Below are 21,257 nucleotides of genomic sequence, written 5' to 3' on the forward strand. Positions count from 1 at the left end.
TTGTGTGTAGATTGATGAGGGGGAAAAAATACAATTTAATCAATTTTAAAATAAGGCTAACGTAACTGTGGAAAAAGTCAAGGGGTCTGAATACTTTCTGAATGTATATAGGGAATAGGATGCCATTAGGGATGCCTCCTGTTTCTCATCCCTACTGCCTGCTCTACTCTACTGTCACCAGAACTGCATTCCTCCTTCAAACACCATCATGTCTGTGATGGAAATCATCTAATTAGCTAAACTGGAGTCAGAAGGTTGTGAGAAACAAGACCGGATTCTTGTGGCAGACAAGGGCCTGTCTCTGTTGAGAGGGTTATATCTGTATGTTTGTCCCAAATGGCACCCTATTCAGTGCACTACTTTTGACCAGGGGCTGTAGGGAGTAGGGTTCCATTTGATACCTGCCCCCCCTGTGTCAAAGTGTCGTTGATGCGAGAGCAGCTCTCTGTTCTGTCACCTCAACTGTCTCTTTCAGATGTCTGAGATGGGAGCAGTAGGAGTCTTGCCCTGCCTGACATCACGTGGTCTTGTTTGATAATGTGAAGCGGTTGGGGTCTAAGCTATAGTAGTGGTAGTAGCAGTAGCAGTAGCAGTAGCAGTAGCAGTAGTAGTAGCAGTAGTAGTAGCCTAGTAAAGCTAAGCACTGTCCGTTCGGTTTAGTACTCATCATTAGTTTTGGAAAGGGATAGCCCCTCAAATACAGAGAGAGCTGATCCAGGGTGCTGGTGCCAGAGAGAGCTGATCCAGGGTGCTGGTGCCAGAGAGAGCTGATCCAGGGTGTTGGTGCCAGAGAGAGCTGATCCAGGGTGTTGGTGCCAGAGAGCTGATCCAGGGTGTTGGTGCCAGAGAGAGCTGATCCAGGGTGTTGGTGCCAGAGAGAGCTGATCCAGGGTGTTGGTGGTAGAAAGAGCTGATCCAGGGTGCCAGAGAGCTGATCCAGGGTGTCTGTGGTAGAGAGCTGATCCAGGGTGTCGGTGGTAGAGAGAGCTAATCCAGGGTGTCGGTGCCAGAGAGAGCTGATCCAGGGTGCTGGTGCCAGAGAGAGCTGATCCAGGGTGCTGGTGCCAGAGAGAGCTGATCCAGGGTGCTGGTGCCAGAGAGAGCTGATCCAGGGTGTTGGTGCCAGAGAGAGCTGATCCAGGGTGTTGGTGGTAGAAAGAGCTGATCCAGGGTGCCAGAGAGCTGATCCAGGGTGTCGGTGGTAAAGAGCTGATCCAGGGTGTCGGTGGTAGAGAGAGCTGATCCAGGGTGTTGGTGCCAGAGAGAGCTGATCCATGGTGTTGGTGCCAGAGAGAGCTGATCCATGGTGTTGGTGCCAGAGAGCTGATCCAGGGTGCCAGAGAGCTGATCCAGGGTGTCGGTGGTAGAGAGCTGATCCAGGGTGTCGGTGGTAGAGAGAGCTGATCCAGGGTGTCTGTGGTAGAGAGAGCTGATCCAGGGTGTCTGTGGTAGAGAGAGCTGATCCAGGGTGTCTGTGGTAGAGAGAGCTGATCCAGGGTGTCTGTGGTAGAGAGAGCTGATCCAGGGTGCCAGAGAGCTGATCCAGGGTGTCGGTGGTAGAGAGCTGATCCAGGGTGTCGGTGGTAGAGAGAGCTGATCCAGGGTGTCGGTGGTAAAGAGCTGATCCAGGGTGTCGGTGGTAGAGAGCTGATCCAGGGTGTCGGTGGTAGAGAGAGCTGATCCAGGGTGTCGGTGCCAGAGAGAGCTGATCCAGGGTGTTGGTGCCAGAGAGAGCTGATCCAGGGTGTTGGTGCCAGAGAGAGCTGATCCAGGGTGTTGGTGCCAGAAAGAGCTGATCCTGGGTGTTGGTGGTAGAGAGCTGATCCTGGGTGTTGGTGGTAGAGAGAGCTGATCCAGGGTGCCAGAGAGAGCTGATCCAGGGTGTCGGTGCCAGAGAGAGCTGATCCAGGGTGTCGGTGCCAGAGAGAGCTGATCCAGGGTGTCGGTGCCAGAGAGAGCTGATCCAGGGTGTCGGTGCCAGAGAGAGCTGATCCAGGGTGTCGGTGCCAGAGAGAGCTGATCCAGGGTGTCGGTGGTAGAAAGAGCTGATCCAGGGTGTTGGTGCCAGAGAGAGCTGATCCAGGGTGTTGGTGGTAGAAAGAGCTGATCCAGGGTGCCAGAGAGCTGATCCAGGGTGTCGGTGGTAGAGAGCTGATCCAGGGTGTCGGTGGTAGAGAGAGCTGATCCAGGGTGTCGGTGGTAGAGAGAGCTGATCCAGGGTGTCGGTGGTAGAGAGAGCTGATCCAGGATGTTGGTGCCAGAGAGCTGATCCAGGGTGCCAGTTAGAGCTGATCCAGGGTGCCGGTGGTAGAGAGAGCTGATCCAGGGTGCCAGAGAGAGCTGATCCAGGGTGTTGGTGGTAGAGGAGCTGATCCAGGGTGTTGGTGCCAGAGAGAGCTGATCCAGGGTGTTGGTGGTAGAGAGAGCTGATCCAGGGTGTCGGTGCCAGAGAGAGCTGATCCAGGGTGTCGGTGGTAGTGAGAGCTGATCCAGGGTGTTGGTGGTAGAGAGAGCTGATCCAGGGTGTCGGTGGTAGTGAGAGCTGATCCAGGGTGCCAGAGAGAGCTGATCCAGGGTGTAGGTGGTAGTGAGAGCTGATCCAGGGTGTCGGTGGTAGAGAGAGCTGTTCCAGGGTGCCAGAGAGAGCTGATCCAGGGTGTTGGTGGTAGAGAGAGCTGATCCAGGGTGTTGGTGGTAGATTGAGGGATTTTTTTTATTTTAATCAATTTTAGAATAAGGCTGTACGTAACAAAATGTGGAAAACTTCAAGGGGTCTGAATACTTTCCGAATCCACTGTATATCAACATTGTTTTTTCAGTTTCATTCCGTTCATGCCACCAACCATTTCCATTCATTGTGATTACCGTTTTTAAAAGCCAATTTATGCTTGATCCGAAAACGTGGTCTGAGGCTCCTTATGGAGAGTGAGGCGCAAGTACGTAGCCTCTGGAGGCATGCAGAGGCCAGATCGAGCTCCGTGCCGCATCGGCGTGCGCCTCCCAAATGTTGTAACAATGCGGAGTGCTCCGTATAGCTCCTCATTGACATGATTGGTTGACAGTAGGTGGGTGTGGGAGGTCCTGTATAAACGCAAACTCACTTCCTTGACAACTTCCTCTGCTCAACAGCTCTGTGCTGCTCCGCAAAGCACAAGAAGTATGAATGCGCTGACTTCTGCAGAGGCCGTATCACCCTAAACGCTGCACGGCCAATGCAGATGTCGGTTTGACCATGCCTTTTACTCAGTGGTGTTTACATGCGTCTGTGTAAGAGGGTGTATGTACACTGTGGCCATCTAGTGGCTGTGTCCTCCTATTACACGTTGTTGTGGCTGTTCAGCCCTCTACTGTCTTGTGGTTGCTTGCTTCAATGTGTTTAATGGTACCATCCAACACCAGCCATTTACCCAACCCTTAATCACCTCTGTTGCTCTCTCTCTCCAACTCTCCCTCCCTCCATCCCCCTCTCTCCAACTCTCCCTCCCTCCATCCCCCTCTCTCTCCAACTCTCCCTCCCTCCATCCATCCCCCTCTCTCTCCAACTCTCCCTCCCTCCCTCCATCCCCCTCTCTCTCCAACTCTCCCTCCCTCCCTCCATCCCCCTCTCTCTCCAACTCTCCCTCCCTCCCTCCATCCCCCTCTCTCTCCAACTCTCCCTCCCTCCCTCCATCCCCCTCTCTCTCCAACTCTCCCTCCATCCCCCTCTCTCTCCAACTCTCCCTCCCTCCATCCCCCTCTCTCTCCAACTCTCCCTCCCTCCATCCCTCTCTCTCCCCAACTCTCCCTCCCTCCCTCCCTCCATCCCTCTCTCTCCCCAACTCTCCCTCCCTCCATCCCCCTCTCTCTCCAACTCTCCCTCCCTCCCTCCATCCCCCTCTCTCTCCAACTCTCCCTCCATCCCCCTCTCTCTCCAACTCTCCCTCCCTCCATCCCTCTCTCTCCCCAACTCTCCCTCCCTCCATCCCCCTCTCTCCCCAACTCTCCCTCCCTCCATCCCCCTCTCTCTCCCCAACTCTCCCTCCCTCCATCCCCCTCTCTCTCTCCAACTCTCCCTCCCTCCATCCCCCTCTCTCCCTCCAACTCTCCCTCCCTCCATCCCCCTCTCTCTCTCCAACTCTCCCTCCCTCCATCCCCCTCTCTCTCTCCAACTCTCCCTCCCTCCATCCCCCTCTCTCCCTCCAACTCTCCCTCCCTCCATCCCCCTCTCTCCCCAACTCTCCCTCCCTCCATCCCCCTCTCTCTCCCCAACTCTCCCTCCCTCCATCCCCCTCTCTCTCCCCAACTCTCCCTCCCTCCATCCCCCTCTCTCTCCCCAACTCTCCCTCCCTCCATTCCCCTGTCCTCTCACCATCAGACAATCACTCTGGCACTGCACCCATTCTCCAGCTTGCTGCTGCCACCTTCCCAAACCCTGGTGCCCCCATCCATGAAACCAAAAGTAAGTTCACTCACTTGTAGTCCAGTCTTACCATGGGCCCATCCATTGCACCTGTTTCAGAACTAGGCCCCTGTGTTTTGGGCAGTCATGTCACATGACCTGCATTTTGACCTTTTTTTATTTAAAGCTTTTTCATCAATCCGTCCCCTTTTTTTCTTATGTCAGATGGTCCAGCTCCGTCCTCAGACAACTATATTTCGTTTTAGGTGGATTTCTCTTTTCTGGACACAGCTTCAAATACAGGATAATCTAGGTCATGTGACATTATAGTCCAAAACACAGGGCCCAATTCATAACTTCTACTAACTCATTAGTTCTTCCCCATGTTTATTCTCTGTCATTTATATATGTCTACCTAATCCATCCACATTGCTGGAGTTGGCTCCGTCCTCTAAGTGCTCACTTTTCATGCTCCTTCCAGTAAATGTATTTCATTTAATCAGTACTATCATTGGGCGATGTTGCAGTGCCGTTCCTCGCAGTGAAAATGACTTAGTCTGATCTCATCACCAGGGCTGGTGGCACCATTATCCTATAATCTTGTAACGGACAATTATGGACAATGACCGTCAACAAATTTGTCATAATCGTCTCAATACATTTATTTGAGGAGGGATTTAACTTTATTTTCAAGTATATATAGTTGACCTAATAGCAGTTTAAAATGTTGACATGAAAAGGGTAAAATTGGTAATGATTTTACGAGCAGAACAGAACGGTCTGGAGGAAAAGCTTCATTTCCAAAAGTTCCAAGTAGTCAAACAATTTTTTTTTAAATATGGGGGTGTCACCAGAGCTATGTTGTATTCGTTAGGCCGTAGCCAAAGATGCAATACAATCTCTAAACATGTATCAACAAAAATGACAATTATGAAATCCGTGGTCGTTTTCATGACATTCGTTACCCAAAATTCCATAATCGTCACAGTCCTACCCATCACACTCGGGTGGTTGACGTTGAACGTAGTTTGGTGGTGTTCTCAGTTTACACACTAGGTGGCAACAGCAAGCTGTAACATCTCTTGGGTCTCAAGACTGTAGAAATACTAGAAGGGTTATGTCTGCTCGCTGTAACGGATGGTACTGACCTTGTGCTACAGTTACATTATATAATAAATAAATGACCTTATTTGCCTTTTCTGATTATTTCTTAATAAGTAAACAAATATGTATTTGTGTACAGTATCTTACTGTTAGATAGTATTGTGCTGTTTAAAAAATCAAATCAAATGTTATTTGTCACATTCTCAGAATACAACAGGTGTAGACCTTACCATGAAATGCTTACTTACAACTTACAAGCCCTTAACCAACAATGCAGTTTTCATTTACTAAATGAACTAAAGCCCCCCCCAAAAGGTTAGTTGAGGTAATTTGTACATAGGTAGGCAGGGGTAAAGTGACTATTCATAGATAATAGACAGCGAGTAGCAGCAGTGTAAAACCAAAGGAAGGGAGGGGGTCAATGCAAATAGTCAGGGTGGCCATTTGATTAATTGTATATACAGAGAGGGAAAAAAGTATTTGATCCCCTGCTGATTTTGTACGTTTGCCCACTGACAAAGAAATTATCAGTCTATAATTTTAATGGTAGGTTTATTTGAACAGTGAGAGACAGAATAACAACAACAAAATCCAGAAAAATACATGTCAAAAATGTTATAAATTGATTTGCATTTTAATGAGGGAAATAAGTATTTGACCCCCTCTCAATCAAAGATTTCTGGCTCCCAGGTGTCTTTTATACAGGTAACGAGCTGAGATTAGGAGCACACTCTTAAAGGGAGTGCTCCTAATCTCAGCTTGTTACCTGTATAAAAGACACCTGTCCACAGAAGCAATCAATCAATCAGATTCCAAACTCTCCACCATGGCCAAGACCAAAGAGCTCTCCAAGGATGTCAGGAACAAGATTGTAGACCTACACAAGGCTGGAATGGGCTACAAGACCATCGCAAAGCAGCTTGGTGAGAAGGTGACAACAGTTGGTGCGATTATTCACAAATGGAAGAAACACAATAACTGTCAATCTCCCTCTGCCTGGGGCTCCATGCAAGATCTCACCTCGTGGAGTTGCAATGATCATGAGAACGGTGAGGAATCAGCCCAGAACTACACGGGAGGATCTTGTCAATGATCTCAAGGCAGCTGGGACCATAGTCACCAAGAAAACAATTGGTAACACACTACGCCGTGAAGGACTGAAATCCTGCAGCGCCCGCAAGGTCCCCCTGCTCAAGAAAGCACATATACAGGGCCGTCTGAAGTTTGCCAATGAACATCTGAATGATTCAGAGGAGAACTGGGTGAAAGTGTTGTGGTCAGATGAGACCAAAATTGAGCTCTTTGGCATCAACTCAACTCGCCGTGTTTGGAGGAGGAGGAATGCTGCCTATGACCCCAAGAACACCATCCCCACCGTCAAACATGGAGGTGGAAACATTATGCTTTGGGGGTATTTTTCTGCTAAGGGGACAGGACAACTTCACCGCATCAAAGGGACAATGGACGGGACCATGTACCGTCATCTTGGGTGAGAACCTCCTTCCCTCAGCCAGGGCATATAAAATGGGTTGTGGATGGGTATTCCAGCATGACAATGACCCAAAACACACGGCCAAGGCAACAAAGGAGTGGCTCAAGAAGAAGCACATTATGGTCCTGGAGTGGCTTAGCCAGTCTCCAGACCTTAATCCCATAGAAAATCTGTGGAGGGAGCTGAAGGTTCGAGTTGCCAAACGTCAGCCTCGAAACCTTAATGACTTGGAGAAGGTCTGCAAAGAGGAGTGGGACAAAATCCCTCCTGAGATGTGTGCAAACCTGGTGGCCTACTACAAGAAACGTCTGACCTCTGTGATTGCCAACAAGGGTTTTGCCACCAAGTACTAAGTCATGTTTTGCAGAGGGGTCAAATACTTATTTCCCTCATTAAAATGCAAATCAATTTATAACATTTTTGACATGCGTTTTTCTGGATTTTTGTTGTTGTTATTCTGTCTCTCACTGTTCAAATAAACCTACCATTAAAATTATAGACTGATCATGTCTTTGTCAGTGGGCAAATGTACAAAATCAGCAGGGGATCAAATACTTTTTTCCCTCACTGTAGGTCCTGGATGGCAGGAAGCTTGGCCCCAGTGATATACTGGGCCGTACGCACTACCCTCTGTAGCGCCTTACGGTCGGATGCCAAGCAGTTGCCATACCAGGCGGTGATGCAATCGGTCAGGATGCTCTCGATGGCGTAGCTGTAGAACTTTTTGAGGATCTGGGGACCCATGCCAAATCATTTCAGTCTCCTGAGGGGGAAAAGGCGTTGTCGTGCCCTCTTCAACTTTCTTAGATAGTATTGTACTGTTAAACAGCTGGAGCTTGAAACACAAGCATTTCACTTCACCTGCTTTAACATCTGCTAATCTGTGAATGCAACAAATAAACTTTGATTTGACAAAGGCGCATACCAATCCTGACCTCACTGTCGCCTTTAGGCATCATGTGGTTCTTGGAAGTTTATTAAGCATTTTCCCCTTTTTCCATATGCTGTCCCAAACAGCTTTGAATGAATGGATGGATGTGCACTAGCATGCGAGGATCCCTCAGGCTTAGCTTAGTTTAGCTTGTCCTGGACTGGATTAACTCAACCCAAAGAGTCGGCCTGTCCGTCTGACTGAAGCTGGGATGTTTTATGGTGTTTTGTTACTGATGTTTAAATGTGCAATCTGGGATCTTTACAGGCGTTTTTGTCTTTAACGTGAGGAACCACTTGAGTAAATGAGGGATACAAAGTATATTGAAAGCAGGCGCTTCCACACAGGTGTGGTTCCTGAGTTAATTAAGCGGTTAATATTTAATCATGCTTAGGGTCATGTATAATCATTTTGGCTACCGTGGCTAGAAGAGATCTCAGTGACTTTTGAAGGATCCCAAAAGGAGCACAGGGGGTTTTAAAGGGTGTGTTAGTGACTCACAACCCGCTGTCCCCGCGGTTATATCCGTGGGGTGGTTGGGTTAAGGGTCATGAAATATTGGGTGGCGGGCAGATGGGTTGAATAAAGAGAAAACAATACGTTTTAAAAACAATCCATAAATTGTGACGAGGTGTGAATAAAGGAGTCAGGCGCCGGAGGTAAAACACAGAAGTCCAGAGTTTATTCCGTTTACATAAATCAAACGCCCCAAGCGTCAAAACGTAACTATTACAAGGGAAAACACCCACCTTGGCAATAACACAGTGAAGAGTAGCTCAACCGAGCTACACGCTCTCACAACAAACAATCACTCACAAAGACAAGGGGAACAGAGGGAACACTTATACACATACTAATTAGGGGAATGAGCACCAGGTGTTTGTGTGTGTGTGATTGACAAGACATGACAAGTGGAGTGATGAGAATGGGATCGGCAGTAGCTAGTACTCCGGTGACGACGAACGCCGAAGCCTGCCCGAACCAGGAAGGGGGGGGGCAGCCTCGGCGGAAGTCGTGACATAAAAGTATCATTCTTGTGCAATTTATATCTACAGGCTACATTGAGGTTTTTCTTTCATTATTTTTAGGCTGTCTGGCGTTTAGTGCGTAAGCTTTAGGGCCTAACTTTTAACACACCAATCGCCTACACACCAATCGCCAAACGCTTTTGGGAAGGGGCAGAAAAAGTGAACGTTGATCCGCTGAGGGCAAAAAGGATCATGTCAAAGGTTAATTCAAATAGAGAAAAGCTGCGAAATGGAGATTTGAAATTTAATAGAAGGGAAGGCCAGAACAGTAGTCTAATGTTTGGGAAAGATTTGGTGAAGTGGTAAAAGAGGATGATAGCAGTGCCGGCTATGTTATGTGTGATGATTGTGAGGCGCTATACAAATTCGACAGTCACAAGACGGGGACTTCAAATAGGCCTGTGGCACGTCAAGGGAACTGTAGCCCACTGTTCAGTTGGGTTAAATGGAAACTGAAATCCGGACCCTAACTGTAGGTCTATAACCTAGCCTTAATAGTAACTCCTGCAGAATTACTCCTGCATTGCTTTCAGTAAAAATAACACACCAAATGTACATTTTGACTTGGGAACAGGAGTGGAGAAATGTGACTTCTTTCAGCATCTTGAGAGAATGTGAACGCGCAGTTGGGGACTTCCGTAGAGGTGGTATCTTTATCAGGATCATCCAAGCCCAACTGGGAAAAACTAATTTTCTATTTTAGCGCGTTAGGCCGGTGCGGGCCTCCCCAGATTTTCACTTTATCACATAGTCTGGTGGTTACGGATGGGGTTATTAGCAGTTGCGGGTAAACAAACAGCTGACCCGCGCACCGTGTTTGTGGGTCTATCACCTGATCTCAACTCAATTGAACACTTAGGAAGGTTCCGGAGGGGAACCTGAGACTGCGTTTTTTTTCTCCACCACCAGCAACAAAACACCAAATGATGGAAGTCCAATAGAGTCTATGCCGAGGCGCATTGAAGCTGTTCCGTTCTGCTCGCGGTGGCCCAACACCCTGATTTAGTCACTCTATTTAGTCAGTTACCTGTGTATTCAAATGTGTCTGCTGTTGGTGCTCAAACTCAAATCCCAGATTGTAGCTTTTAATACTTTCATGCCAATCTGATTGCTCAACTCCTCCTCTGTTTTAATATCGGTATTTTTGGATTGCGTCTCGTCTCGCCTCACTGCTCCAGTCTTCACCGGCGGTTAACCAGACGCGGCTGAGGTTGAGTCCCAAATGGCGCCCCTATCCCTTATCTAGTGCCTTACTTTTCCTCTGGTCAAAAGTAGTGCACTACATAGGGAATAGGGTGCCATTTTGGGATGTACCCTGAGTGACTGGGAATAAGGCGGCCTCACAAAGGATTCCTTCTTTACCTGTTAGCCAGCAGCAGTCAGATAACACATTACAGTACAGCATATTGTAGTCTATCTTCACTAACATGTTACAATATGCATCAAAACTATGAAATAACACACATATGGAATCATGTAGTAACCAAAAAAGTGTGAAACAAATCAAAATGTATTTGAGATTCTTCAAAGTAGCCAGCCTTTGCCCTGATGACAGCTTTGCACACGCTTGGCATTCTCTCAACCAGTTTCATGAGGTTGTCACCTGGAATGCATTTCAATTAACAGGTGTGCCTTGTTAAAAGTTAACTTGTGGAATTTCTTTCCTTCTTAATGCATTTGAGCCAATCAGTTGTGTTGTGACAAGGTAGGGTTGGTATACAGAAGATAGCCCTATTTGGTAAAAGAAAAGTCCATATTATTGCAAGAACAGCTCAAATAAGCAAAGCGAAACGACAGTCCATCATTACTTTAAGACATGAAGGTCAGTCAATATGGAACATTTCAAGAACTTTAAACGTTTCTTCAAGTGCAGTCGCAAAAACCATCAAACGTTATAATGAAACTGACTCATGAGGACCGTGACAGGAATGGAAGACCCAGAGTTACCTCTGCTGCAGAGGATAAGTTCATTAGAGTTACCAGCCTCAGAAATTGCAGCCCAAATAAATGCTTCACAGAGTTCAAGTAACAGACACATCTCAACATCAACTGTTCAGAGGAGACTGCGTGAATCAGGCCTTCATGGTCGAATTGCTTCAAAGAAACCACTACTAGACACCAATAAGAAGAAGAAGAAGAGACTTGCTTGGGCCAAGAAACACGAGCAATAGACATTAGACTGGTGGAAATCTTTCCTTTTGGTCTGAGTCCAAATTGGAGATTTTTGGTTCCAACCGCTGTGTCTTTGTGGACGCAGAGTAGGTGAACGGATGATCTCCGCATGTGTGGTTCCCACCGTGAAGCATGGAGGAGATGTGAGGGTGCTTTGCTGGTGACACTGTCTGTGATTTATTTAGAATTCAAGGGAGTCTTAACCAGCATGGCTACCACAGCATTCTGCAGTGATACGCCATCCCATCTGGTTTGGGCTTAGTGGGACTATCATTTGTTTTTCAACAGGACAATGAAACACCTCCAGGCTGTGGAAAGGCTATTTTACCAAGAAGGAGAGTGATGGAGTGCTGCATCAGATGACCTGGCCTCCACAATCACCCGACCTCAACCTAATTGAGATGGTTTGGGATGAGTGAAGGAAAAGCGACCAACAAGTGCTCAGCATATGTGGGAACTCCTTCAAGACTGTTGGAAAAGCATTCCAGGTGAAGCTGGTTGAGAGAATGCCAAGAGTGTGTAAATCTGTCATCAAGGCAAAGGGTGGCTATTTTGAAGAATAAAATATATTTAACTTTTTTTTTGGTGTTATTTCATAGTTTTTATGTCTTCACTGTTATTCTATAATGTAGAAAATAGTAAAAAATAAAGAACAGCCGTTGAATGAGTAGGTGTGTCCAAACTTTTGACTGGTACTGTGTGTCTGTAAAGATGTTATGAAATGGACTCTGGATACATGCGGTTTATCTAATCAGCCTAATCCCTGGTTGGTTGTCTTGTGTGATTGTACTGTAACAGACATCAAGAGAATTTAAAACGAACTTGCCAATTTGAAGATGTTGATTCAGTTTTAGACATGGATTTCAAACTCTTTGAGCCTCAGATAAAAGTCATATTTCAGTCATCATACTAAGGTTCCAACTCCTTTACATATTTTCACGTTTATTGGAAGGCGACGGTGAAAGAGACAGTAAAGTTAGGAGAGAGTGTATTAGAAGGGAGGAGAGCGTGTATTAGAAGGGAGGAGAGCGTGTATTAGAAGGGAGGAGAGCGTGTATTAGAAGGGAGGAGAGCGTGTATTAGAAGTCTGATTTCAAACCCTCACTGACTTGTCTGTATGTCTCCCTCCCTCTCTCTCTCTCTCTCCCTGCCTCTCTCTCTCTCTCTCTCTCTCTCTCTCTCTCTCTCTCTCTCTCTCTCTCTCTCTCTCTCTCTCTCTGTCTCTCTGTCTCTCTGTCTCTCTGTCTCTCTGTCTCTCTCTCTCTCTCTCACCCAGGCTACCCGTCCCTGCGTATTGAGAAGAACGACCTGAGAAGTGTTAGTCTGCTGGAGGTCAAAGCCAAGGTCAAAGACATCGCCATCTCCAGACTGAGAGTCACTCTACGGGACGTCCTGCACGAAGGTAACCACACACACACACACACACACACACACACACACACACACACACACACATACACATACACACACACACACACACACACACACACACACACACACACACACACACATACACACACACACACAGAGTATTGCACCAGCGACTGCAACAGTTCGCAACCAGCGACTGCAACAGTTCGCAACAGTTTGCGATGGTTAACTGCATTAACCATCGCAACACAAATATCCTGATTGCATCTCTACAGCATTAGTGAGACAACTATAGCCTACAGTCACAGGACACAGACCGTGACTGTGGCGGGACCCAACCTGTCCGATAGATCTGCTGTTGACTTCTGGGAAATGTGTCCTCTGACCTCTGCAATTATCTCCATGTTGTGAAACGAAAGAACACAGAACACACTGTTCGACTCCATTTCCTACTAAGCCCTTACAAGGTGTTTTGTGACGTCTGTGCGCACGCCCCAAATGGCACCCTATTCGCTGGCACGCCTAGGGGCCCTGGTCAAAAGAAGGGCACTGTATAGGGTTTAGGGACACAGACGCACACATTGATTCATGACTGATGGATGAATGTTATTGTTTTACGTGGTTGTGAAATTTAAAGATGTTACAGAACACACGGTCGAATGACCAGATCCCACTTCCAACTAAGGTGATCTACCCCCAGAAAAAAAAAATATAATAATAATAATAATTACATTTGCCCAATACATAGATCAATGAAATTCGACCAAAACAAAGGAAACGCCATGCACGGAAAATTAGCCAACTGTGTGTTTCACATAATGGGTAAAAATGGGAGTATATGCATGTCAACCCCAATACATGTTCATGCCATCGTCACCAACTGCATTACACTTCAAAACGGCTTCAACTACCACCACCGATTTCTATATGGCTAGTTATGCTACCTGCTTATGCGAATGGGGTGTTAGCACTTAGCAGCCATGTTTTATAAAGGTGAAAAGGGATAACTTCTAAATATAATGCAGCGAAAACAGCCAAATATATCCAAATGGGATTTTAGTAACCACGTTGTGGGCCGGCCGGTTAGAACACATACATCATGACTGATTTTTACAAATATCCACATTGTTAGACCATATGTTTTTGATTGGCCACCAATGAGGGCTTCCTTTACACTTTGCTCACGGTCTGCATTCCATTGACCTCTATACGACATGTATTGCTTCATTCAGGTAGTAGTATGCGATGTGTGGATATTTGGAATTAGAGGTCTTCAACGTGTCCAAAAAGTTGGACCCGTTCCGAAATGGTTCCGTGGCTTTCCCACCCCACCAGCTATGCGTACATAGCTCGTAACCGACTTCAGTGGCCAAATGCTCACCTTCGATGGCCACTGGCACGCTGGAGAAGTGTGCTCTTCACGGATGCGTGTATGGCGTCGTGTGGGTTAGCGGTTTGCTGATGTCAACGTTGTGAACAGAGTATCCCATGGTTACTGTGGGGTTATGGTATGGGCAGGCATAAGCTACGGACAACAAACACAATTGCATTTTATCGATGGCCATTTGAATGCAGAGATACCGTGACGAGATCCTGTGGCCCATTGACGTGCCATTCATCCGCCGCCATCACCTCATGTTTCAGCATGATAATGCCCGCCCCCATGTCACAAGGATCTGTACACAATTCCTGGAAGTTGAAAATGTCCCAGTTCTTCCATGGCCTGCATACTCACCAGACATGTCACCCATAGAGCATGTTTGGGATGCTCTGGATCGACGTGTACGACAACGCGTTCCAGTTCCCGCCAATATCCAGCAACTTCTGTCTAGTTCCTCGTTTAGATCTCTTGGAGACAGAGTGCTGAGGAAATGTATCCAAAAGGACTCGTCTCAGGAGGAAATTGACAATATCGCCCTGGCCTTGCTCCAGCGTAGCTCTGGTCTGGCCCTGGCTTTGCTCCAGCGTAGCTCTGGTCTGGCCCTGGCCTTCCTCCAGCGTAGCTCTGGTCCGGCCCTGGCCTTGCTCCAGCGTAGCTCTGGTCTGGCCCTGGCTTTGCTCCAGCGTAGCTCTGGTCTGGCCCTGGCCTTCCTCCAGCGTAGCTCTGGTCCGGCCCTGGCCTTGCTCCAGCGTAGCTCTGGTCTGGTCCTGGCTTTGCTCCAGCGTAGCTCTGGTCTGGCCCCAAGCTGAGGAGTCTGCTGAGAAGATGATGACACAACGGCCTGCAGAAATCACACTACTCCTCAGCAAAAACCTGATCTGATCCTCCCTGGCCTCCCATAGCCCAAGGCTGTGTGTTCTGTGTTATAACAGCGAGTGCTTATTTCTTGTATGTTGGAGAACATCACCCACTTCTTTGCCGTATTCCTGTGAATATGGTTTACTGAGTTTATTTGGTGGCTTTTTTTTATCACACAGCCACAGACCACATTCAAAACCCTCAGGCACACTGCATAAACGGTGTTGTTATCATTGATGACCAGTCACACATGGTGCACGTGTAGACCTAATGATCTGTGCTGGCGTCTTTAGTTTAGGATTGTTGTTTGCTGACCACTCGTGATATCCAATTCCCTCTCCCCGGAGACCTCACCTTTATCAATGTGCCTGCCTTGTGCAACGAGGACTGGAGAAAGTTGTTTTTGCCAAAGTGATGTTGGAACTATTCCATTCAGATTTACAGCAGAAAATTACCTCAGTCGGTGCTCTCCAGAGCACCGGCCCTATAGGAAGAGGTCAGGATGTTTGTGAGGGAGGGAGGGAGGGAAAAGGAGCCCTTGGAGGGGGCTCTCCACTCTGTATGGGTTTCTTCTGTTCCAGCGAGCCTGCAGGTCCAGACTCGCCCGACAGAGCCGGGGAGAGAATGAAGAGACAGTTAAACACTAACCCTGTTGTTATCCGTCATCACCACTCCTGTTGAGACACAGGGCCAAGTTACACAGGGCCAAGTTGGCCTCCAGGCCTGTATTCTTCAGTTTACCTTGATGATTGACGCTGTTTTAATGTATTTTTACCTGCTTCTCTCCTCTGTTTCTCTGTCCCTGAAGCTATCAATGCTTATATAGCGCCCTTCTCTCTTTACCGTGTGTTGAAGCTGTTTTGTCAGAATAGCTCTGTCATTGTCCCGTGATTTTGTTTTTAGGTTGACTGTCATCAGCATAGCAATGGTAGGCGAGACTTTGAGGATATGACCAAAGTTAGTGACGAGAGGACCTAGAACCGAGCCCTGGGGGACACCAGGAGAGGACCTAGTACCAAGCCCTGATGGACACCAGGAGAGGACCTAGTACCGATCCCTGGGGGACACCAGTAGTGAGACATTAAAGAATACCTAGAAACAAGCCTTGGGGGACACCAGTAGTGAGACATTAAAGAATACCTAGAAACAAGCCTTGGGGGACACCAGTAGTGAGACATTAAAGAATACCTAGTACCGAGCCCTGGGGGACACCAGTAGTGAGACATTAAAGAATACCTATAAACAAGCCTTGGGGGACACCAGTAGTGAGACATTAAAGAATACCTAGAAACAAGCCTTGGGGGACACCAGTAGTGAGACATTAAAGAATACCTAGAAACAAGCCCTGGGGGATACCAGTAGTGAGACATTAAAGAATACCTAGAAACAAGCCCTGGGGGATACCAGTAGTGAGACATTAAAGAATACCTAGAAACAAGCCTTGGGGGACACCAGTAGTGAGACATTAAAGAATACCTAGTACCGAGCCCTGGGGGACACCAGTAGTGAGACATTAAAGAATACCTAGAAACAAGCCTTGGGGGACACCAGTAGTGAGACATTAAAGAATACCTAGAAACAAGCCTTGGGGGACACCAGTAGTGAGACATTAAAGAATACCTAGAAACAAGCCCTGGGGGATACCAGTAGTGAGACATTAAAGAATACCTAGAAACAAGCCCTGGGGGATACCAGTAGTGAGACATTAAAGAATACCTAGAAACAAGCCCTGGGGGATACCAGTAGTGAGACATTAAAGAATACCTAGAAACAAGCCTTGGGGGACACCAGTAGTGAGACATTAAAGAATACCTAGAAACAAGCCTTGGGGGACACCAGTAGTGAGACATTAAAGAATACCTAGAAACAAGCCCTGGGGGATACCAGTAGTGAGACATTAAAGAATACCTAGAAACAAGCCCTGGGGGACACCAGTAGTGAGACATTAAAGAATACCTAGAAACAAGCCTTGGGGGACACCAGTAGTGAGACATTAAAGAATACCTAGAAACAAGCCCTGGGGGATACCAGTAGTGAGACATTAAAGAATACCTAGAAACAAGCCCTGGGGGATACCAGTAGTGAGACATTAAAGAATACCTAGAAACAAGCCTTGGGGGACACCAGTAGTGAGACATTAAAGAATACCTAGAAACAAGCCCTGGGGGACACCAGTAGTGAGACATTAAAGAATACCTAGAAACAAGCCCTGGGGGATACCAGTAGTGAGACATTAAAGAATACCTAGAAACAAGCCCTGGGGGATACCAGTAGTGAGACATTAAAGAATACCTAGAAACAAGCCTTGGGGGACACCAGTAGTGAGACATTAAAGAATACCTAGAAACAAGCCTTGGGGGACACCAGTAGTGAGACATTAAAGAATACCTAGAAACAAGCCCTGGGGGATACCAGTAGTGAGACATTAAAGAATACCTAGAAACAAGCCCTGGGGGATACCAGTAGTGAGACATTAAAGAATACCTAGAAACAAGCCTTGGGGGACACCAGTAGTGAGACATTAAAGAATACCTAGAAACAAGCCTTGGGGGACACCAGTAGTGAGACATTAAAGAATACCTAGAAACAAGCCTTGGGGGACACCAGTAGTGAGACATTAAAGAATACCTAGAAACAAGCCCTGGGGGATACCAGTAGTGAGACATTAAAGAATACCTAGAAACAAGCCTTGGGGGACACCAGTAGTGAGACATTAAAGAATACCTAGAAACAAGCCTTGGGGGACACCAGTAGTGAGACATTAAAGAATACCTAGAAACAAGCCCTGGGGGACACCAGTAGTGAGAACAGGAGAGGACCTAGTACCGATCCCTGGGGGACACCAGTAGTGAGAACAGGAGAGGACCTAGTACCGATCCCTGATGGACACCAGTAGTGAGACATTAAAGAATACCTAGAAACAAGCCTTGGGGGACACCAGTAGTGAGACATTAAAGAATACCTAGAAACAAGCCTTGGGGGACACCAGTAGTGAGACATTAAAGAATACCTAGAAACAAGCCCTGGGGGATACCAGTAGTCAGACATTAAAGAATACCTAGAAACAAGCCTTGGGGGACACCAGTAGTGAGACATTAAAGAATACCTAGAAACAAGCCTTGGGGGACACCAGTAGTGAGACATTAAAGAATACCTAGAAACAAGCCCTGGGGGACACCAGTAGTGAGAACAGGAGAGGACCTAGTACCGATCCCTGGGGGACACCAGTAGTGAGAACAGGAGAGGACCTAGTACCGATCCCTGGGGGACACCAGTAGTGAGAACAGGAGAGGACCTAGTACCGAGCCCTGGGGGACACCAGTAGTGAGAACAGGAGAGGACCTAGTACCGATCCCTGATGGACACCAGTAGTGAGAACAGGAGAGGACCTAGTACCGATCCCTGGGGGACACCAGTAGTGAGAACAGGAGAGGACCTAGTACCGATCCCTGAGGGACACCAGTAGTGAGAACAGGAGAGGACCTAGTACCGAGCCCTGGGGGACACCAGTAGTGAGAACAGGAGAGGACCTAGTACCGATCCCTGAGGGACACCAGTAGTGAGAACAGGAGAGGACCTAGTACCGAACCCTGGGGGATACCAGTAGTGAGAACAGGAGAGGACCTAGTACCGAGCCCTGGGGGACACCAGGAGAGGACCTAGTACCGAGCCCTGAGGGATACGAGTTTTACAGAGCCCTGAAATGCTGTTCATTGGGGTTCTATGTCATTTTTATGTTTTCCAATGAGTGATAAAGGAATTAACAAAAGCCCACCCTCTGTCAGCCAGTGTGTGTGAGGTGACGTTTCACTGTCAGTCTGTCAATGAGACGCGCCTGCCTCTGCCCTTGTACTTTCCTTTTAATAAAATCTGTGCTCTTCTTTCACAGGAACGTTTGGCCGCATCTTCCACGGTGTTCTATTGGACGAGAAGGACCCGACCAAGGAGAAGCAGTGCTTTGTGAAGACTGTGAAAGGTACGCAGTCGTCCATTCCCTCATCACTGCCTGCAACCCATTCAGTCCCATGTCACTGCTTCAGCTATTGCGCTCTAGTGTAACAAACAATGTTTTCCATCCGTAAATTGAAACATTATGCTGTAAAGGTTGTTTTAACGTTTTCCCCGTCTCCCTTTCATGGGTAACTTAACGTGTGTTTAAAAAAATAAAGGGCTTGGCAAACAGTGTTATGGCAGGTGCCAGGATGGCATGTCCCTGAGTAAACTGAGTACCACCTGATCTGTTTCCAGGAAGTTGCTATGTCTGTTTCATCTCTATGCTCCTGCTGCAGACAGAGAAAGCCCTCGGTTCACAAATGCCACTGTTAAAGGGCTGACCGAAAGTTAAAGCCGGTGTCAATTGTACCATGGTCAGAAAATGAATGGTACACAACACGAGAATAGAGTTCATCTGTCTTTGGATGCTAAACCTTTCAAGAACCTTTTCAACAGTGTTATTGACATATTAAAGCGTCACAAGACCCTATCATTGTTAATGTGTATACTGTGTATTGCTGCTATCTGCGTGGCTGTGATGAATTTCCCACCAGTTTGAATAAACAGATATCCATTTATCTTATTAGGTTTCCTGTGCATATAAAAACAATTGTTAGCAGGGCTGTTAGCCTACGGATTAGACCATAATGTTAACCTAAGGTTATGGGTTTGGGTTAAATGGACTTAGGCAACCTCTGACCACTTGACTTCGATCTCGTCAGGTGGAAGGGTACCCGTAGGTTACCACCCCCACAGCATATGGCTCTCCTTCCCGCAGGCGTTCTCAGGTTCATGTCTCCCTTTCCAGCTGACCTTTGCCCTCTAGCTCCTCTAGACACTTCCATGTTTATCCAGGGTGGGGTGGGTACCAAACCATGAACAATGTGCCCACAACCATGCCAACCATACCAGGGTCCTGCTTTGTTCATCGTTCCACTTCCTCCTCCTCTTCCTCCCAGCAGGCCCCGAGGGCAGGAAACATGCCTGCTTCCCAGAAGGCCTCTCTCTCACTCCCAGATTAAACACGGGCCCTCTGCAGACCTGGGTTCAAATAGTTTATGAAATCACTTCAAGAACTTTATCTGGGTTTTGATTGAGTTTGGCAAAAAAAGAATCAATAGAATAGTCGCACGAGTGCAAACCCCGCTGACACTCCAGGAAGACTAGAGCAAACGCCCAATAATTTGAATGATTTTAAATAGTAATAGAACCCAGTTCTGGGCCTCTGTGTGGCTTGGCTTGGCAAGAGTCAATCTAGCGTCTGTTTCTCCAAACCAGAGAAGATATAACTCTCACAGGAAGCCCTGACTGGTGGGGCTGTTCTCAGAGAATAGAATGGTGTGAGGTCAAGAGGGTTGTTAGACTGTTAGATGACCTTTTTTAGACTATTTCCCCCCCCCCCCCCCCCCAGTTAGTCATGAGGAATGTTCATGGCTCAGCTTGTTCAAGAAGGGTTAGCATACAGCCAAGCAGTCGTAGCATACAGCCAAGCAGTCGTAGCATACAGCCAAGCAGTCGTAGCATACAGCCAAGCAGTCGTCTACTGAGTGGGGTTTTGGGGTTGTGTTCCAAAACTTAAGTTGGGTGTTCATCAAGACTGCACTAATATATCCCCTGATTTTCTAGACTAAACCTGAGTGTCTTGTCTTGTCTTCTCTTCTCTCCTTCCTTCTTGATTTCTCTCTTTTGCTCTTTCGCCTCTTCTCTCATTCTGTAGACCAGGCCTCTGAGGTGCAGGTGACCATGATGCTGACAGAAAGCTGTAAACTACGAGGACTTCATCACAGGTAAATCAGTCAATCAAATCACCAGAGGTACGTCACAACCAGCTGAACCGAGATCAGACAGATCTCTGTTTTTTAATTCTGCGGGTTAGTCAGTAAGTCAAAGGGCTAGCCTCTGGCGTCCTTGTTTATTTCCACATGGCATCGACATGACGAGACACATATATATATACAACTCAGACTGACTGAGCTGTCTGCTCAGCAATAACTCATCATCCCACACATTCATTCTAATTCTATGGTCGTAACAACAGAATGTCCCTGAACTGGAAACCTGTTGAAAGAGTCACCTTGCACAACTAGATGCCAACTAGATTTCCGTACACTAAAGATTACATGTTATAAAACGGGTGGTTTGGATCCTGGATGTCAATTGGCACAATTGAGTTTATTTATAATTGTAAGTAGTCCAACCTGATCCCCCAGAGAACAGCACTTAAAAGCATTTATTAAAACACTTGTTTCCAAAGTGGTCCTCAAACAGCATTCCAGCCGTGACGATATTTACATTTTAGTAATTTAGCAGACGCTCTTATCCAGAGCGACTTAGTTAGTGAGTGCATACATTTTTCACCACATTTTTATTTATTTGCTACACGTATATACCACGATATATTACCCCAAACTCACACTGTCATAATAACACGAGCTCCCTTGAACTAGGCACTACCTTGGAAACTTGTTGAAAGGGTCCCAGCACCACCCTGTTTAGCTTCCCACATTAAAAGATTACACACTGTTGTCTTAGGTTGTTCCTCATTCTGC

The 21,257-nt window shown here is 47.1% G+C and overlaps 1 protein-coding gene across 3 annotated transcripts in view; it reads left to right on the forward strand.

Moving 5' to 3' along the window:
* Positions 1–21,257, forward strand: part of LOC311131266 (tyrosine-protein kinase RYK-like) — a 96,679-nt gene that overhangs the window by 48,177 nt on the left and 27,245 nt on the right. For 2 of the 3 annotated variants that reach the window (XM_084164135.1, XM_084164134.1), the window contains exons 8-11: positions 4,355–4,438; positions 12,382–12,507; positions 18,605–18,691; positions 20,426–20,495. In XM_084164135.1, coding sequence (XP_084020261.1) covers positions 4,355–4,438; positions 12,382–12,507; positions 18,605–18,691; positions 20,426–20,495 — 367 coding nt within the window. The remainder of the gene's footprint in view (positions 1–4,354; positions 4,439–12,381; positions 12,508–18,604; positions 18,692–20,425; positions 20,496–21,257) is intronic. The other variant, XM_084164136.1, reaches the window with a different exon arrangement.

Source organism: Coregonus lavaretus (assembly GCF_964263955.1).
Source record: "Coregonus lavaretus genome assembly, chromosome: 6".
Lineage (NCBI taxonomy): Eukaryota > Metazoa > Chordata > Actinopteri > Salmoniformes > Salmonidae > Coregonus > Coregonus lavaretus.